This window comes from Centroberyx gerrardi, chromosome 2 (assembly GCF_048128805.1).
Source record: "Centroberyx gerrardi isolate f3 chromosome 2, fCenGer3.hap1.cur.20231027, whole genome shotgun sequence".
NCBI classification, from domain to species: domain Eukaryota; kingdom Metazoa; phylum Chordata; class Actinopteri; order Beryciformes; family Berycidae; genus Centroberyx; species Centroberyx gerrardi.
The window spans coordinates 34670169-34691411 of record NC_135998.1 but is presented as its reverse complement, the minus strand read 5'-3'; the positions used below and the strand labels follow the sequence as shown (position 1 = coordinate 34691411).

Genomic DNA, 21243 nt, shown 5'->3' with positions numbered 1-21243 from the left:
TGTAAACAAAAGTCACATGGACTCACAAGCAGCTTGTTTATTGGACAGAGTTTTGGTGACCTGTCATCCTGCAGGTTAGAGAGTCAAAACACATCTGATCCACTTCCTGTAACTGTATCTCAGCATGATGGACTTGTCTGTCTCTTCTTCTGTGGTGTTCATACCGGTTAAGAACACATGAAGGAACAGCTGAATATGAGCATCAGTCCAGACTTCATTTTGTATCTGCTAGGCTTTCCAAGCATGAGGAACCGCATCTGTCTCCTTCTACCCATAATCCCTTGCGTTTTCACATTGTTTCCTGTGGTTGGTTCAGATTGCGTTCTCACTCCTAACAAACCGCACCTCAGTTCTCTTGTTAGAGGACTCAGACTCTCGGTGCCGTTATTTGGTGACACCAGAGTTCAAAGGTCATCGTTCTCACCTGGACAAATTAAACCGAACTAAAGAGGTAAACAAAATTCACCTCTTTTGTTCAAATAAGTTCAAATAAGTCGATCCAAATATGCTTGGAGTGAATGAAGTCGCTCCAGATACACACATCAGCTAAACAGAATGAGGCAGGTATGAATATCAAGCAAAATAAACCAAACAATGTTGTACGTTTTATCATGGCGAGCTGTATCATCAGTCAAAAACCGTTAACGCCCTGTTGGCAACGCGCCCAGCGTGGCGTCTCGCTCTGAGAATGTGAAGGGAAACATAAAGAAGAAGAAGAGAGAAGGAGTGATATGGGAGTTTGGAATGGAAAAAAAGGAGGGGGGATGGAAAGTAGATCAGATGTAGAGGAGAGGGGGAATTAGAGGAAAAATGCCTTGGACGCTATCAATCAGCAGGGTGTGTGTAGGTTGTTTCTGACCTCTCTGTGCCCTGGAGTGTGTGTGTGTGTGTGCGTGTGTGTGTGTGTGTGTGTGTGTGTGTGTGAGGACTTCAAGAGGACATGAAAGGCTATCAGTAGCAGACTTTATCGCTGTCCCGTCCTCTCTGATGTTTATTCTGAAGTGGAACTGATAACCAGCTGACACAGCCACAGCCACACACACACACACACACACACACACACACACACACACACACACACACAGATAGATAGATACTCTTCATTTGGGGTTACAGTTAAGACTACATCTCTGAGTCTGAGAGTTCAGCGTTCACTAGCTGCTTATCATCCGCACAGAGGATTTCCTTTAAACCAATGAGCTCACAGCTGCAGACAGACTGAGTCAGCAGGCAACGCTGAAACAATATTGAGATATTTGGATCGTCCACTCAGCGTTTTCTTGTTTTTTATGGGAAGCGGGAAGTCCACTTTTCTTTCACTGAGAGAGTAGGAAGGCCTGCGAAAGAGACAGAATAGGCGAGACGCAAATGTATTGTTGATGCACCTTTAAGTTTGTCACTATGCATTTGTGCTAATAAATTGATTATTTTTGCTAGATTTTTGGCAGTGTGGGGAATATGCCTTTGACTTTTTTTTTTATGCAAAAATCCCCCCGTCATATCAGTCTAAATCACTAAGTGTGAACCGCTGTACACCAATTCTGTCAGCTTGGTTCTTAAATTATTTGCGGCCAGGACCCAAACTTTGTGAACTTATTCTCCCCTGAGCCCCACGCTCATGAAGACAGACTACTCACCACAAACAGACCCACAATTCATTTTTGGCCCCAGGCCCTGTGGCTTCACAAGCAGCAGGCTATTGAAACTTAAAGGAATAGTTCACCCAAAAATGAAAATTCTGTCATCATCTACTCACCCTCATGCCAAATGAAACACAGGTGAAATTTGTTAGTCCATATAACACACAGGGAGGTTGCCAGGTTACAACTTGGTAGCAGCCTTCTCCAAAACAACTGAAGTCAATGGGGACCGGTTCTTTAGAGTTCCAAAACAAAAACAGCCAAACAATCACACTGAATAGAAAGACCTATACACCATTATTTGTTGCAAATCAATCAGCTGTAGTTAAGATTTGCACTAAATTATGGTGTAAATATACTGTAGGTCTTTTTGGAGCTCTGAAGAACTGGTCCCCACTGACTTCAGTTGTTTTGGAGAAGGCTGCTATGGAGTTGTGCTGGCAGCCTCCCTGTGTGTTATATGGACAAACTTCACCTGTGTTTCAACTGGCATGAGGGTGAGTAGATGATGACAGAATTTTCATTTTTGGGTGAATTATTCCTTTATCATTAACATAAGCAGTATTTCCTGTATAGCTTTTTGTAGATGTTGGTGGTGCAGGTAACTTTTGTTCTAAGACCAAGGTGATGTAACACAACTTCTGGCGGCCATATTGTAGTTTCACAGCTCTTAGGTAACAGTGGTTGTAAACAGCAGTCTGCGTTTCTAAATAAATGAACTGATCATTTCATCACTGATCCATCTGATTGATTTAGTGTTTAGATAATGTCAGCTTGTTAGCTAGCTAACCATAGTATCTGGTCAGCTAACATCACTGTCTTGTTGTTAACATATCTGATTAGCACACTAGCTAACGTATCTAGTAGCAGCTAGCGTTAGCATGTTTACATTAACATCAGTGTGTTTGCTGGCTAGTTAGCTAGCTAACAGTTTGTTCAGGTTAACTGAGCTGACTCTTCTCAAGCTACAACTCAGAGTGTTTTGGAGTAGAGACTAGGGCTAAAGACAAGACAGTTTACTGTGTCACAGTAACCAAATCCACCTTATCACACTATTCACTTTTACTGAGAACGTTACTGAATGGATCTACAGCCACACCACAACAAGCTGACTCAGGTATCTTTATCCAGCCTGGTTGAAGGAAGATTTGTGATTAATATGCAAAGTCTCTGCTGACTCATGTTGAGTTGAAGTAACACAAGTTCGCTCTGCTCTGCCTTTTTCCACTATCACCCACTTAGCTCTTTCCTGTCATGACCGGCTCATCGCTCTTTATAAGGAAATAACTAGCCCACTGACCCATAATGTGCTTCACTTCCATGCTAGCAGTCAATATGGGAGAGTGGGTGGCATTATTTTAAATGGTGGGTATCTCAGTGTTCTTGTTTGTGTGTGTATTTATGTATGATACAAACCTGATTCCATAAAATTACAGTCACACTGTCAACATTATTTAAAGAGAATAAGAGTGAGTCTCAGGTTTGAACCCTCTCACCCTGTCCTGAACTCTGTTGATGTTGGTGAGGCAGATGCTAATCAGAGCTCCTGTTTGCCAGGAAGGGAAGCACAGAGAAGGAGTGGCTGCTCGCATACTGGGCTCATTCAAACACATTTCCTCCCTACACACACACACACACACTTGCATCCTCACATACACACACACAGAAAACAGAAAACAATGGCTAGGTTCAAAAGCGATTTAAACCTGGCATCTATTTTTCCCACAGCGTTGTTGACACTGTGACTGTGTGAGTTCAGGCCTAAATTCCCCCGTTTGCCTTTTATTAGATGAAAGTGGAGGGAGACATAAGATTGGGAGAGAGAGAGGGGGATGACATGTGACAAAGATCCTTGGCCGGATTCGTTAGTAGATGTTGGGACGTTTTGGGGGCGTATACTATTTGCTGTGGGCTGTATTGTCCCGACCAGTTTGAGACCCGCTGCTTTAGAACAGCATTAGCATGAAAACAGGAACAGAGTTTTGTTTGATAAACCTCAATAAGAACCAGTACATCAGTTTTGAGAACATTTCTTTTGAGAACGTGAGTCTCTTCAGAAAAAGCTTTAAATCAATATTCCACTTAGTTTTAACATGGGGGTTATTCAGCACTTGACCATGAAAACCAGAATATAATCTATTGACCAAGAACCAGATGCAGCTGGACCAGTTTGTGGCGTTCAGATTTTGACTTCCCATTCATTTGAATGGAAACTGACGTTGAACACGTTGGTGAACAGATTCAACATCAGATCCTGCTGCTGTGATTCTCAGCTGACTGTTGGTCCAAATGCCGAATAGCATTTTTATTGATAGAAGAGAACACAGCGGAGGGATACCATTTAGGAGAGATACGTCCTGTTTGGGAGACTGGATCTACTTTCATTGTTTAAATACTACTTTTTGCGTAAACCAAGAATAGAATAGATCTTAGTGGAATAGTGCTTTAAAGCCTCTTATCTGGGACAAAGAAGGGCTGAAGCAGACTCACCAGAATAGACGGACTAGGCTTTGCTGACTTGTGTCCGTGTCTTTTCAGGACACTGAAAGTGAAACTAGTGCAGCTGTGTGATGGAAATCCCCTGATGAATCACATCAAAGAGAAGTCTGCTGTGACAGAGCGACAGGACATAATTCCTCTTCACCGTTCTGACCACAACTCGACTGTGGCAGGAGGGGAACATGCGAACTGACGTGTATTTTGTAAGTGTTGCTGCGGGCTGAATCCACCATCAGGGACAATAATATATTGATCTAGAATAATACCCTGATTTATACCCCTGGCACTTCTCTGTATCTATTCATACGCTGCAAAAATCTCCATCTTAACAATCAGTCATTTAGTCTATGATCGAGTCCTAAAATCGTAATTTTCTTATAACAAGTGAAAAAATCTGCCAGTGCAGTTTGATCATTTCACTTGTTTCCAATACAAATCAACTTCTTGTTGTGATTTAGTAGAATCAAGAGTCATTTTCTTGACAGCAGTGCAGTGATCTGCCTTATTCTGACTGGTTTCAACAGACTGACACTCATTTCTAGAAAACTCCAAGTGTTATCTCTCCTCACTGCAGAATGTTTCTCTTGGTTTAAGATTTGAAGGCTGAATATGAGACTAAATGACTCGTTAAGATGGAGGTTTGGATGTTTTTTTGCAGTGTACCGTGATGATGTTCAGGACCGACTGGTCTTATGAAGTTTAGTGAAATGAGCACAACGTCTCGAAATGCAAATAAGACGCTTCCTGCACGACAAACGAGAGAAATCTGTTTCCCCAGCAGGAGAGGATTAGGTGGAGGAAACACAAACAGAAACAGGATGCAGTTTGATATTGAAATAACTCAAGGCTTCAACTCTGACGACCCGGATTCAGTTCAACAAGCTTTCTACTGGGAGGGAAGTTCAAAGAAAGTTCTTCTTATTTAGCCATGACCAAAAACCTTAACCCAAACCTTAACCAAGATGTTTGAGTTGCCTAACCCTGACCTTAATGGAAGTAGTTTTATTTCTTCTTCTTACTTTTGCTAAAACTAACCGCAGACCAACCCTTTCATGTGACCAGCAGGTGGAAATGTTGTGTCCGATTGCTGCTGTTGTCACGTGATCCTTTCATGGTGGAGGAATGTACACATTTTCACATCATTTGTGTCCACAACACCTAATCTGCAGTTCAGAGTTTGTGCTCATCTCATTTAATTAGTTTCATTCCAAAATCAGATATCCAATATTTGAAGAAAAGTGACACTTATGCTCTCACAAAAAGAAAAGATACTTGAGGATAGCAGGTAACTCAAGTCGCTGTTTTACAAACAGATACTGAGCTGATCATCTTCAGCTTCAGGTAGCGACAGCATTTCAGAGTTCAACTCTTCATTTATAGTAAATCTATTTGGCAACGTTCAAAGCAGCCGCAGACACGTCTTCTAACAGGTGTCTGTTACAAAGATTGCTGTGGTACAACGCAGTGTGTGTGTGTGTTGTGTGTGTGTGTGTGTGTGGGTGTGTTGGGGAGGAGAGGGGGGGCTTGTCGAAAAGGTCTAAACCCACCATACGCTTTTCTCATGATAAACTAATTGGCAGCAAAAGGTTATAGGTTAACCACACACACACACACACACACACACACACACACACACACACACACACACACACACAGATGGAAAGGCCATAGCGCTGCAGCAGATGCGGCGGTTCAGAGAAACGCCAGCGCCCCTGGCCAGGAAACAGGCTGCTGTACGGCGCGCTGCAGCTCGTCTTCCCCTCCTGCCGCTTTCGGTTCCCCTCCCCGGCCGACCGCAGCCGCTCCTCCGCTGATGGCGCGCTTCATATTTTCTCCGGGATTTTGTGTTGTGCAGAATACGTAGGCGAAGTATTCAAATTCATTCAAATGTCTGTTATTTTTCAGTGAGGAAGTTGATGATGTGCGCAGCGGGCCGGCAAGACAAACAGGACACAGCGGCTTATCTGAACTCTGCGGCGTCTCCTCCTTTTAGTTCGGTTGGTTTGTCCAGGTGAGAACGACGACCTTTGAACTCCGGTGGCCCCGAGAGTCTCCCCAAAACACAAGGGATTATGGGTAATAAGGGGACGGATGCAGGTTCCTCATGCTTGGAAAGCCCAGCAGAACAAATTGAAGTCTGGACTGATGCTCATATTCAGCTGTTTCTTCGTGTGTTCTTAACTGGTGTGAACACCACAGAAGAAGAGACAGACAAGTCCATCATGCTGAGATAAAGTTACAGGAAGTCTGCAGGTAACCTGCAGGATGACCGGTTCAAACTCTGTCCAATAAACAGCTGTGTGAGAGTCATGTGACTTTTTTACAAGTGAGCAAGTCCTTGCTCACTTGTATCTGGAGTTTAAAGGAATAAAATACGAAAATGAAACAAAGTACAAATGAAAGAAAACAAACTGTAGGTGTGATCGCACCCTCAGGATGCACACACACACACACATACACACACACACACACACACACACACCTGCAATACTGTGAGCTACAGTGAGCTGTAACAGTGAAGCCAGGTCCTCTTTCTCTTTCTGTGGTTTTCTCAACGCAGCGTCACTTCCTCTGTCCAAATATGGTGAAGCCTCTCGACAGGAAGGATCACAGATCAGTTCTCACACTGATAACGGCTACAGTAACTGACACACACACACACACACACACACACACAAACACACACCACTACTTTTACTTTTCAGAGATTTCGAATTTACAGTTGAGGCTTTATGATATGCTGTACAGTAGTTGTGTTTTGTAATTCTGTGATTCTTGAGTAAAAACCACAATGAAAAATAGAGAGAGAGAGAGAGAGTGAGAGAGAGAGAGAGAGAGAGAGAGAGAGAGAGAGAGAGACAGAGAGTATGAATGCATGTGAAAAGTTTTGTTTTTAATGGCTAATGTTATATTTTGCTGGTTTATGTTTCCTCACAAACACAAGTTACATCAACACAGAAACAGTGGAGGCACAGCAACACACACACACACACACACACACACACACACACACACACACACACACACACACACACACACAATGATACATGGAAGGGGATGGGAGTCATTTTCTGAAATGTTGGTTAATTGATGATTAATTTCTTGTTACATGCTTTGGCAATATTGTGTAATATTGTTTGTAAACTGTCATGCCAATAAAGCACATTGAATTGAATTGAAACTGAGAGAGAGAGAGAGAGAGAGAGAGAGAGAGAGATCTGGACTGACTTTACTTTTTCCCCAAAGAGGTCTGGGGGCGAAATGAGAATGCATTTCCTGTAAGTCATCTTCACACACACACGCAAACATACACACACACACACACACACACACACACACACACACACAGATGCTAAGGAATTACAGTTGCACTAAGTGAGCAGGTTGGGGTTCAGTGACAGTTGTTCCATGTCACCCCCTCTCTCTCTCCCTTCTCTCTCTCTGTCTCCCCTCTCTCTCTCCCCTCTCTCTCCCGTCTCTCTCTGTCTCCCTCTCCCCTCTCTCTCCCGTCTCTCTGTCTCCCCTCTCTCTCCCTTCTCTCTCTTCTCTCTCTCCCTTCTCTCTCTCTCTCTCCCTTCTCTCTCTTCTCTCTCTCCCTTCTCTCTCTTCTCTCTCTCCCTTCTCTCTCTCTCCCCTCTTTCTCTCCCTTCTCTCTCTCCCCTCTCTCCCCTCTCCTCTCTCTCCTTTCTCTCTCTCTCCCCTCTCTCCCGTCTTTCTCCCCTCTCCTCTCCCCTCTCTCCCATCTCTCTCTCCCCTCTATCTCTCCCTTCTCTCTCTTCTCTCTCTCCCCTCTCTCTCCCTTCTCTCTCTCCCTTCTCTCTCTCTCTCTCCCTTCTCTCTCTTCTCTCTCTCCCTTCTCTCTCTCTCCCCTCTCTCTCCCTTCTCTCTCTTCTCTCTCTCTCTCCCTTCTCTCTCTTCTCTCTCTCCCTTCTCTCTCTCTCCCCTCTTTCTCTCCCTTCTCTCTCTCCCCTCTCTCCCCTCTCCTCTCTCTCCTTTCTCTCTCTCTCCCCTCTCTCCCGTCTTTCTCCCCTTTCCTCTCCCCTCTCTCTCCCCTCTCTCCCATCTCTCTCTCCCCTCTATCTCTCCCTTCTCTCTCTTCTCTCTCTCCCCTCTCTCTCCCTTCTCTCTCTCCCCTCTCCTCTCTCTCTCCTTTCTCTCTCTCTCCCCTCTCTCCCGTCTTTCTCCTCTCTCTCTCTCCCCTCTCTCTCTTCTCTCTCTCCCTTCTCTCTCTCTCCCCTCTCTCTCCCTTCTCTCTCTTCTCTCTCTCCCTTCTCTCTCTCTCCCCTCTCTCTCCCTTCTCTCTCTTCTCTCTCTCCCTTCTCTCTCTCTCTCCCTTCTCTCTCTTCTCTCTCTCCCTTCTCTCTCTCTCCCCTCTTTCTCTCCCTTCTCTCTCTCCCCTCTCTCCCCTCTCCTCTCTCTCCTTTCTCTCTCTCTCCCCTCTCTCCCGTCTTTCTCCCCTCTCCTCTCCCCTCTCTCTCCCCTCTCTCCCATCTCTCTCTCCCCTCTATCTCTCCCTTCTCTCTCTTCTCTCTCTCCCCTCTCTCTCCCTTCTCTCTCTCCCCTCTCCTCTCTCTCTCCTTTCTCTCTCTCTCCCCTCTCTCCCGTCTTTCTCTCCTCTCTCTCTCCCCTCTCTCTCTCTCCCCTCTCTCCCCTCTCCTCTCTCTCTCCTTTCTCTCTCTCTCCCCTCTCTCCCGTCTTTCTCCTCTCTCTCTCTCCCCTCTCTCCCCCCTCTCTCTCCCCTCTCTCTCTCCCCTCTCTCTCTCTCCCTTCTCTCTCTCCCGTCTCTCTCTCCCCTCTCTCTTCACTACACTAATAAAGGCAAAAAAAGAACTGGGACCCGGCTCTGTTTCAGATCCGGCAGCAGCTGCATCTGATCCGACCCTTCAGATACAAACGGACGGAACAGAAACTCACCTCAGCCCGACCTCAGCCCGACCTCAGCCCGACCCCAACACTAACACTCAGTACCTTTAGAGACTCTTCACACTGTTGTATCTCCTGAAACTCAGCAGACTCTTCACTGACACATTCTCCTCTCCTGACAGTAAGTTGTGTATCGGCAGTGACTGTCCAAATAAAGTGTGACCGGTTTTATTTTAGGAATTGAACATTAACGGGGCAAAACAATGGTGGAAAACAAGTTTGCCAGAAGTAACAGTCAACAGTTAAGAGAGATAAGGAAACATTATTTTATTTATTACTATTGCTATTTTAAATTATCATCACTAGCAACCAGAGGTGTGACCATGTCAACTTTACCCGAGTCCCAAGTCAGTCTCAAGTCTTGAGGCACAAGTCTTAAGTCAAGGCTCAAGTCTAAATGTAGATCACCAAGTCAAGTCCAAGTCAAGTCCATGTCATTAATGTCAAGTCTCAAGTCTAAATGTAGAACAGCAAGTCAAGTCAGAACAAATCAAGAGTCCAGTATCAATTTAATATCTTAAAGAAAACTAAATATCTAGGACTTTTCAATGCAATATGGTTTTAATAGGATAAAAACTTGGTAAGAGCATCATGAGTTTGATTTCTATAATCAGTTTCAACTTCAATAAATTCAATCATTCCATACAAATTCAGAAAACAGAATTTAAATTCAGTCGTCCGCTGGAACAAATCTCATCACTTTCAATCTGAGTCATTTACACAAACACAAGATCTCAAGTCAAGACTTTAGAAACCTTTTCAAGTCATCAAAGTACAAGTCAGAGTCAAGACCCAAGTCACCAGAACCCAAGTCAAGTCAAGTCTCAAGTCTTCTCTTCATGCATCAAGTCAAGTCCCAAACTATTAAAACTGTGACTCGAGTCTGAGTCTCAAGCAGTTGGAATTATGACTCGAGTCTGACTCGGGTTTGATCATTTCTCTTGTTTCCAATGCAAATCAATTTGTTTTAAGAATTTTGTAGAATCGAGTGTCATTTTCTTGACAGCAGTGCAGTGATCTGCTTTATTCTGACTGGTTTCAACAGACTTGACACTCATTTCTAGAACATTCCTGTGAAGCTGCATTGGAAACAAGTGGAGTCATCTCTCCTCATTGGCAGAATTTATCTCAAAATGTGATTAGAAGGCTGAATATGAGACTAAATGACTTGTTAAGATGGGTGTTTTTTGCAGTGAAGTATACAGAAAACCCAGTTGAAAGTAAATTCCCACTTTACCACTTTACCACATCTCATTCTATTCAGTAGAACTTCCTCATGGTACACTGGTTTATTGCACTTCTGGACAGTCCAGTATATCTGCTTTACAGCTGTAAACTCACTGTATTCCTGCTGCTTCAATGCACTTCTGTTTTTTGTTGTTTTATTTGTTGAAATTGAAATTGTAGGCTATATGTTCATTTCTATTTTGAGTGAGTTTCATGCTCCTTAGGCCTGTGAAAGCTGCCAAAACCCCATTACTTGTTTTCTACATAGAGATAGGTAGATAGATAGATAGATAGATAGATAGATAGATAGATAGATAGATAGATAGATAGGTAGATAGATAGATAGATAGATAGATAGGTAGGTAGATAGATAGATAGGTAGGTAGATAGATAGATAGATAGATAGATAGATAGATAGATAGATAGATAGATAGATAGATAGGTAGATAGATAGATAGATAACAACTGTATTAAACCCAGAGGAAAATTCAAATTGTTACAGCAGCAAGACACTTAAGACACCACACATAGGACAAAGCAAAAATCCAAATACATAAGAAAAAATAAGAATGAAGAATAAATACAGATACAAAAAGTAAACTGTGCAAATGTAACCTATATATGCAAAGCAGCATGTTCCTTATGAGAGAATATGTGGAAAATGTTACATATGTTACCAAAGTGTGTGTGTGTGTGTGTGTGTGTGACTCATTAAAAAGTTTAATGGCAGTCAGTGGGTGTTAATGAGAAAATAAACGTTCTTTTCCGGCTTTCAGGAAAACCTTTTGAAATTGAAAAACCTTGTTGCCGTGGCGATATGTATAATGTGCTGTTGATTCCCATTTGCATTGCATTCCCATTGAGGTGCTGTTGTCCTTGGATGTCCTCATGTTACTGAGTGTGTTGTCAGTCTGTCTCTGTACCAACACCACCAAGTCAAATCTCTTTACATTTAGTGCACTTGGTGAATAAAGTGATTCTCGCTCCAATAACCCAGATCAAGTACAGAATAGTTATCAATCAGTCGTCAATATTATCGTTTCTCGTCTTTCAGTGGAATCACATCATGATGATTTGGTGATTTTGTAAAGAAAATGTTATTTAAAACTGACAAAATGAGGTGTGAAATATTTTAAGGAATATTATTTGAAAACATTACCATTCAATTCAATAGGATGAACATTACTTTGATTGTTTAACATGTCATTTTGCATATGTGAGGCATATCGTGAAATATATATATATCAATATTGAAAAACCTCCTCATGATTATCATGATATTGATTTCAACAATATCGCCCCTCTCCAGTATGGAGAATCCAATTTATCTGAAATCCCTTAGCTCCTTGCTCCCTGCACAAGAGTTTCAAGAGAGCAAACCATGTGTTATCCAGTAGGCAACAAGACAAGGACACAAACTCACACCTACTCATTCACTGTAAGTCCTATACATCTTAATGAGTAAAGCATGGGGATTTTTGCACTCAGGAAACTAAAAGGTGCTTTGGATTGAAAAAATCCTGTAGATTATATGTGAGTTACAACATCAGCAAAAGGCCTAAAATCTACATGCCAATGTAAAATGAGGAGACTCAGCAGTAACAGCCACAGCTGTGAGGACAACTCAGATCAGGAGTTCTTCAGAGTAAACTCAGCGTGACGGAGAGAGAGTCGAAACCTATCATGACACTCCCTCCCAGTTCCCTTGTACACATCTTGAAACCGGGCAGGAAAATCACCAAATCAATCAATGACCGAGGCAGATGATGTAATCCTCCAGCTGACTTGTAATGCCCTCATACCCGACAGAGACCAGGTTTGCCAAGGGAGAAAGACACCAGACGCCGGATATCCCAAAAACTGAAAGGCATCCCACATTGATAAAGCAAACCAGGCTCAGAAACAGAAACAAATTTACACGATGCCCCTCCGTTCCCTTGTACACATCTTGAAGCCTGGCAGGAAAATCACCAAATCAGTCAATGACCGAGGCTGATGATGTAATCCTCCAGCTGACTTGTAATGCACTCATACCCGACAGAGACCAGGTTTGCCAAGGGAGAAAGACACCAGACGCCGGATATCTCAAAAAAACCGAAAGGCATCCCACATTAACAAAGCGAACCAGGCTCAGCAGAAAGCCAGCAGAAACCACTTTACATGATATCCCTCCGTTCCCTTGTACACATCTTGAAGCCTGGCAGGAAAATCACCGAATCAATAAATAACCGAGGCTGATGATGTAATCCTCTTGCAATGCACCCATCCCGGATAGAGACCAGGTTCGCCAAGGGAGAAAGACACCAGACCAAAAAAAAACCCCATTTACACATCTTGACACTGGGCAGAAAAGTCACCGAGCCAAACTACAACAAAAGCAGGCACAGACAACCTCCAGCTGACAAAGTTTTTCAACACACCCACACACAATATACTATAGATTATGTTGTTTTTGTTCCCTTAAACAATATAATACTTGGCATCAGAGTAGAAGAACAAAACAACAAGAAGACAGATGTTCCAAACTAGAGAGCGACCCGGGCTCAGCAGAACAGACTTACATGCTATCCCTCTGTTCCCGTATGCACATCCTGACGCTCGGCTTGGAGTTCAGCGCGAAAGACTTCTTCTTCCTCATGGACGGAGCAGACATGACGGCGGACATGACAGCAGCAGCAGCACCGCACAATACACCATCATACTTTTCACCGGGAGGGAGCGACGGAGGATGGATGGATCGACCGATGGATGGACGGGGCGGATGCAAGAAAAACCGTGGGTCGGCGGGACAGAAGAATCAGCCCGACTGGGACCGACGAGGGGTTAGATGTGGAAGGATGGAGTCGGAATACAGATATATAAACGACAGGATAGAGAGAAGAATAGATGGATAGAGGGATCGATGCCTTAAATCAGAGGATAGACGGACGGATAGACGAGTCGGTCGTGTTTAGAGGAAAGAGTGTGTCAGTTGTGTGAAACCCTTGAAACTCCCCGAGTCGTTTCCTGAAGGGGGCCTCCTCTACCAGCCGGGGCCTCTCATTGGCCCACATGCTACTTCCTGCTTCCTCAGATGGAGTGCGTGATTGGCTGATGGCCGCAACCCACAGGTCCACACACAAACACACACACATGCACGCACGCACGTACACACATATACACACACCTCACACAAGTCGTATGTGGACAAACACACAAGACCTGAGGAAGAGACTGGGGGACTTTCCATCCCCCCCAGACTGGAACAATAGAGAGGACACACACACACACACACACACACACACACACACACACACACACATAAAACCTCGTCTGCTAAGTCATAATACCTCAAACATAGTCATTCCTCTGTGTGGCTGCAGGTGGACTCACACACTACTTCATGGTTTATGGTTTCTCAAGTCCAAGTATGTAACTGTTACTTTGCTGCCTGTACCTCCTATCTCATATCACTGTATACACCTTATACATCCTCGTATACACCTTATACATCCTCGTATACACCTTATACATCCTCGTATACATGTTATACATCCTTGTATACACCCTATACACCATATATACAGAGAAGAAGAAGTGACCGAACCTGACTCCAGGATTTAGGCAAATAGAGTGAATCTGCTGGGTCTCAGTTAGAGGGAATGGGACGCTCTTGAACTGAGGATCCAGGGTTCAAGCTCATGTGTCGGCAAGCATCTGCCCTGCTGAAGTGTCCTTGAGCAAGACGCTGAGTTAGTCTGTAACTGACCTCTGACCTCTGACCTCGCTGTGGAGGGGAGCATGAGAAAAGGGGGATCTCCCTATGGGGATCACTACAGCAGCACGTCATTATTTATCATTAATATTACACATCCTGTAAATTAAGCTCACCTTTCACCAAGAGGCAGTTTGCTGCTGAGGAAGGACGCATAAAGTGTGACTACATAAAATATATTATATATACAAAATGTGCTATAAACTTGTGACAACTTCTGTAACTGATACAACAGTGACCACTTTTGGCTAAATAAGGAAACAATGTGGTTGTATTGCGTCAGTCTTCATGTATCTGTCCTGCCTCTGTAAGTCTGCAGTGAAAAGAACTTCTATTGTATTTGTTGAAGATTTTTAATTCTTTGTTTCATCTCTTATTTAACTCATCTGGGTATAATCAACAGGTGTTTTGTGGCACATTTAGAGGAAACTTGCTCCAGGACACAAGGATTAAATTCAGGAATTGGGAAAAAATGTTTGACTTTGTGATATTTTGACATTTTGAAATGAATGGTTTGTCTTCCACAAAATGAATGACAATGAAATATATCGTAATTTTGTACATGTGGTACACGACATCAAAGTCATTCGATTGAAAACTCATCTCTTCAGGAAGTATCTGATGTCTCCCTCTCCTCCCTACATCACTTATCCACATGTTTTTCCTCTGTGCCCACAGTAATATGCTCTTATTTTGAAATAAACAAGCACAGAATTGGTGATAAGCTGCGACCAGATGGGTGCAGGTTAACTTATTGGGGCCATTGTTACTAGTGGCAGCCTAAAATTGGCCTGTACTTATTTACAGTGCGAAGTCTCTAATAAGGATGTTCATATAGGCTTAATTAATGATCTGTTATTCAGGCCTGTTCTTGACTGTGAGCATCATCAATCGATGTTATCAAACGAATAGATACATTTTGGTGTGAGGCATAACTTTTTTCTTAGTATCTTAGTGGAAAAATGCTAGACACGCAGCGCTGTGATCCTACTGTAACACACAGTCGGACTAACGTAGCGTGTTTGGTGTGACATGATATTCATAGCGAGGACGACTGGTTCCTCTTAGGGTGAGTCACCCGCCCAGTCGAAAAACCACCGGACAGATACGAATCAAAAGTCTTCTCTACTAAATTGTTCTACTAGAGAAGCGGGTTTAACTCAATGTTCAACAATTCGACAATTTCAGGCTTTCATGCTCAATTCTGCATTGCTGTTTTGTTTTTGGATGACTGTTCATATCTATTCTGGCACATATCTGATACCAAGATGAACTGACAGCGATGTTGAAGAGTAACAGTAACAAAAGACTTTTGGTTACAGTATGAGCCGTCGAGTTTTGACTCAAGTGTCTCCACAAATACCAATCAAGTCGCCTATTTGTCTCTCCTTCTCTTGTGAGTCCAGCTGTCTCGTTGTCCTCCATGCCAACGCTGCTCAGCCAATTAAGCTGACAAAATGACAGTTGTCTCAGGTGAATGACATCAGATTTACTTGTTGTCACGGCAATGCCGACAGTCACATTTAAGTTGCATGTGTCAGGATCCGAATTAGTGCCACATATCCATGTTGTACAGATGGGAGTTGCCAAAATACGACTCCATGCAGCTTTTTACTGTTCACACTGATTAGAAAACATCAGATCTGAGTCACATGTGAGGGGGAAAAAAATCTGAATTTGGACACTCTCAGCTGCAGTGTGAACAAAGCCTCAGCTACACTTGCTCACCTGAGGTCATCCACACGTCAAAACCCAACAGCGGGCCAAACTACAGATCTGGGCTCATGATATGATCTGGGTCAACAGGCTCCGATGTCACGCTTTGATGTGATCTTCTGTGACATTATTTTGAGGTGATCTTATCCAAATCCAATCCAAAGTGCTCTCTTGATTTTCTGCTCCCGGCTGAGTTTCCCTGGCTTCATCAACTCTGCTTTATTACCGCTGTCCCGCAGAAAGCAGAATGAAACACCCCTCAAAGAGATTAAACCAACTTTACATCCATTTAACCACTAAACAGTCGACATAAATTTATAAAGGAGACAACAAGAGAATCATGCAGCGCTGTACCACAGGCAGTATAGTGGTACTCTCTTGCTCTAGCTTTGCATGGCTCCACAGAAGGCAGACTTGAAATCCTGCCTTCAAACAGAGTAAACAAACTTTATGTGCATCTCACCACTAACTAGACAATAAAAGAGATTTGTGCGCTGCTGTAACCCCTCTGCCCTACCACCAAGACAGCTTAGCATGGCTTCACAGACGAGTTAAAAGCTCGGCTTCAAACAGATATAAACTTCATCCATACATTCCCCCACTAAAACTCTGTAAACTCTTAACATTAACACCACAATAAATGACACAAAAAGCAACTGTTTTGAGTGAAGCTGCAACACACAGAGAGCTTCATTAGCTGTGAAGCCCCTCCCTCTGCCTGTATGTTGAAGCAAACTTAATATCCATAGACTTATCCATTAAAAACTGCGAATAAACAGCATATGAACTTTCTCTTGAAGTAACCCATATCAAAAAGTTCAGTGCAGTGAAGTTGAATGACACTCGCCCCCACAGAGAGTTGCACAGCTGTGTAGAGCAAACCCTCTCTGGTGAAACAAACTTAGCATCCATGCATCCATCCCCTTAATAATAGTCTATAAAAGCCAAACTGTCCATAAAACGTATGTCTTGAATTAGCTTACAAACGAAGCGTTTTAGGACGAGACTCACCCATAGAGTGCTGCATCAGCTGTGTAGCTCCTCTGTCTGCGTCTCTGTCATCAGTAGTTAGCCGTGCAGAGCTCCACTTCAGCCCAGTTCACTTCCTGGCGTGGCGCTTCAGAGCTATAAAGTGTCATGACATCCTCCCTCCCACCACGAGAGAAGCTGGCTACGGTTACAGTGCTCACACAGAGAGAGACAGACAGGCAGGCAGGCAGACAGACAGGCAGGCAGACAAACATATAAACAGGCACAAAGAGAAAAGAAACTAATTGTAATTACCAGCATGAACAATAAAGTAGTTTTCCCTTGTCCTAATCATGATCAGCAATATGTTTTGTTGTGTTATGAGTATCCTAATTCAAGCAATAATCCTCCTGCTAAACCTCTTTTGCAGGATTCTTGCTTGAATGCTTGTATGCCTTCCAAAAAAGCTGTTTAAATATTTCACCCAGAGATTCGCCTACTGTATGACTGCAGCCCAAACATCCTGACTAACTTCCCTTTTAAAGTGTAGATGGAACCACTCCTTTTTACATCTGGTCAGCAATTATTACAGAAACAAACACCCACACACTGTTTGGCCTAGAGTTAGCTACTGTGCGGCCCTGCAAAGCCGAATAAGCAGGAAGTGTGTGTGTGGTTACTACACAAAAGCAGTAAACTGGAGAAAAATCACCTCACTTTTTTATCTCCTGTCCTGCCAAAAGCATTGCATGTACAGAACTAGATAGCACATCATTTAATAGCATTTCTGAGTCTAATTGTATTGCTATGAAATCTAATCCTGAGTCATGGCATTTGACAGGAAAAGTAATTGCTGCTTGCCTTTGTCAGACTGTAGTAGACAGAGAGTAAACACTCCCTCATTAAAAAACAACAAAAAAACAAAACCTCTCCCTTTCCTTTGACTATGGAGGAGCTAGCAAGTGGAAATGCAGCTCTCCTCCACCAAAGCTTGTCTGCCAAAGCGTCTGTGTAGTCTGGGCTTTGCGCTGGTTTGGAGAAGGATATACCGCTAGAAAACCTCGCCACAAGATAAACACACCCTTCGCTGTAAAGCCGGGGCTTCAAACGCCAACTCCTGTGATGGAGATTGGGATATAAATCGAAACATCTTCCTACTTTGAGTAGAGGGAGATGCTGAAGAAGTCCTCCTTCGTGTATTAATACTGCATCTATCCTGTATTAGTACTGCAGACAATCCTTGTTTCCGTGGAAAAATATTAGCATAATTATTTTAAAAGTTCTACTGTTCCTCTTTCTGCTCATTACCAGATCATTTCCAGCAACTTTCCACAGCTGCAAAGAGAGCAAAACTTTTATTTTTCCAAAACAATTCCTCTTGGGGAAAGCAGTAGTTCAGCAAGCATGCAGAGAAAATGCAATGGCTTCGCTTTGTATATGTCTGAACGCTCTTTTGACAAATATTAGTTGATATATGTGGGTTTTTACGTGTGGTTATGTTGGTTTCATATGGGAGGAATGCATACTTTCTCCCCTGATTTAATACTGTTTGATGCCCAGCACTTTCAAAGTTCAGAGAGAGCAGTTTAAACATTTAGTTTCCTGACTACGAAGCTAAAAAGTTTGACTTAAACAACTTTCTTTGGGTGTATTAGAGTTGGAAATATGCAACGACACAAACTCCCTTGAGCTAGACAAGGCACTTGGGGTGAATCTCCCTCCTTTCTGCAGCTGCTCAGTTAAATAGATAGCCAGAAAGTTGCAGAGAGAACTACATACACGCCCATGCAACGTGCAGGCCACAGCTATTTTAGACTAGCTGTCTGCAGAAATGTTAGAAACTGAGCGACAAAAAAAGAGTCTGTGGGCAGACTTTGAGGGCAAAGTGCACCGTGAAATCGGATTCATCGTCTCATAATCTTACTCAGCCAGTTTCCCAGGCGCAGAGTTGCTGTTTTAGGTCTTGTCCTGTTGTATAGAGAATAGATTTTGAGAAAAATGAATAATTCACCACTATTTTTCACCAGCAGGCTGCAGCATATGGGGAACCTTCTTAAATCTTGTGGTTCCAGATCTGTTTTATTTTAGTTTCTCCATCTCAGAAATAGCATCCCGATCTTGGGTCCATAAAAACGCTACAAAATAGAACCAACCCTTCCGAGTAGAGTTCACACAACGCATGGATTTATAACCATTCATTATATTTCTACTGGCAGGCGGTGTATTCCACTGTGTATGAGATCTGCAAGGTCTTTTATGTAGTCTCCATCTTTGTTGCTCAGCCTCACCTGTGGTGTTTCTGCACTGCTCTTCCCACAGATCACCTGTCAATCAAACAGTGTGGGCGGAGCTTGGATTTTCTGTTGATGCAGTTTGAGTTTCTCTTTTCTCTGTCTGTTCAGCCATGGCGGCTATCGCTGCTCATGCTAACTACCCAGTTCTTCTTCTTCTGTTGATTCAAAAAAAAAAAAAAAAAAACGGAAACGTAAAGCGCATCACTTCCTGTGCGGCAGAGGAATTTTCCCAGGAAAGAGCGACCAGACACCGGCTGTTTAGAACAGACAGTGGAAAAGCTTCATGAACTGGATATAGGTTGAATCACTGTTGTGTTATAGCAATGAGATAGACAGCAGCAAAACAGACATTTATTTCTATGTAAACGTCACTGTTTATTAGATTAGAATTTAGTTTTGAGAAAGGTGAATCTGAGTGTGCAGCCTTTTGTTTTTCAAGCATTGACATCTGCAAACTCGAGCTGTTCCAACACTTGAGCTTCCCCACATGAAACTAATCTTTCAAGGATAGGCGAGTCAGCATTGCTGCTATTCAGTTGGGCGGCCATTTTGAGCACTTGGGGTGGAGCACGGGTTTTATAATCTCCAGGCCAGGTTGCATGAATATAAAGTTAGCTCGCTAATCAGTCATCTAAATGCAACATATGATTCTCCAGGCAGGTCGCCCTTTTGTAAGGTTGGCACCAATCAAATGGGAATCAAAGTGCAATATGACAAATCTCCATGGCAGGTTGTCTGTAATGTTGCTCTAACCAAACAATGTAAAGTGCCATATTGAGGTAGTCATGTAAATCCCCTGGCTCGGCTGTCCCTAAGTAAAGGTGGCACCAACCAAACGGGAATAAAATAATTGGCTTGGTGCTTAAAGTCCCAGGTAGGTTGTCACTGTGTAAAGTGGGCTCCAACCACGTAATAACAGAAGAGGCCCATTGCTAATGTTATTTGTAAGATGTAAAGAAGCTGTGTTGGTACCAATCTTGTGTGCAACATTGTGTGATTAACAAATGTGTTTACTGAGCCGGAGCAAGTCCAGCCCAGCTCTGTCCTACTGTTGTGTGCCGAGATGCAAAACAATAGAAACAAATGGATCTCAAGAATCCAGAGGTATAGGTTCACATTTTAAAGCTGCAATAAGCAATTTTCCGACCACCAGAGGGTGACAGAAATCTCAACACATTTGTAAACTAGAAGGGCAATCGGAGAGCGCAGACCTCCGCCAAGGTTCGCATTACATTTCGGGCAAAATGTAATGGGTTCTTCCTTGGCCCATGCTACACCCTTCCACAAAGTTCAAAAAACAAACAAACAAACAAACGGCACCGAAAACATAACCTCCTTGGCGGAGGTAATAAAGCACAGCAAAACTACTGGACTACGGAGGCCTCTAAGGACAAACATGCATTGAGGCTATTAGCAAAGCTAACTGTACGGAGAAGTGTCGTCGGTTACCGGTCTCGCTTTGCCAGATCTTTCTCCTGCTGAAGGTCACATGTCCCACAATGACAAGTGAAGAGGCAGGTAGCGAGTTTACTAGTTTACTCGCTCGCTTCATCGACTCCTACATTACGAGAATTTTTTCAGGATTGGGTGAGGGCCGGTTTTAAACAGCGAGGGAGGAGACAAGCTAGTTTAAAAAAAATGAAAAGCTGCTGAATGGAGCGGGAGGAGCTTCGTTCAGGAGCGGAATTTGACAACAAGCTTTAGAAAATACGTGAAATCAGCAACACAGCTGCTGCTGATATTTGTTGTTACGTCTCAAGGAAATCTCCACATAGCACACATTAGTTTCAGGATTGGTTAGAAGGTCTGAAATCGCTTATTGCAGGTTTAATGTAGGCCTATTTGGCCCATTATTGCTAGCTAGCAGAGTCTAGCGATTAGCTTACTAGCTAGTAAGCTAGCTAACTGGCTTCCCTGCTAAATTCAAGTTGTTGTGATTGTTGTTCCCAAAATTGATAACTAATTGATAACTTTTAGGTCTATCTTATCTGAAGTCCCCACTTACGTGCTGAAGTAACGCTAGTTTTATACGACAATCTTCGGGGTAAAGTTTCCCACCCCAAGTTTCAAAATGGCTGCCGTGTGCATAAGGTCATTTGTCACCACTTCTTTCCCCTCTGACTTCCTCCCTGCTTAGAGAGTGATGGGCGAGCTGCAGCTGCTGTGGTAAGGTTTCAAAGATTTGGCAAAACAAATATGCAAATGTATTGTTGCTTGAAAA

The 21243-nt window shown here is 43.2% G+C and overlaps 1 protein-coding gene across 3 annotated transcripts in view; it reads right to left on the bottom strand.

Annotated features, from left to right (window-relative positions):
- sh3bp2 (SH3-domain binding protein 2) overlaps positions 1–16898 on the bottom strand; it is a 31662-nt gene extending 14764 nt beyond the window's left edge. For 2 of the 3 annotated variants that reach the window (XM_071906677.2, XM_078287522.1), the window contains exon 1: positions 12851–12954. In XM_071906677.2, coding sequence (XP_071762778.2) covers positions 12851–12954 — 104 coding nt within the window. Of the gene's footprint in view, positions 1–12850; positions 12955–16770 lie in introns of those variants that run through there. The other variant, XM_071906679.2, reaches the window with a different exon arrangement.
- Positions 16899–21243: the final 4345 nt, after the last annotated feature.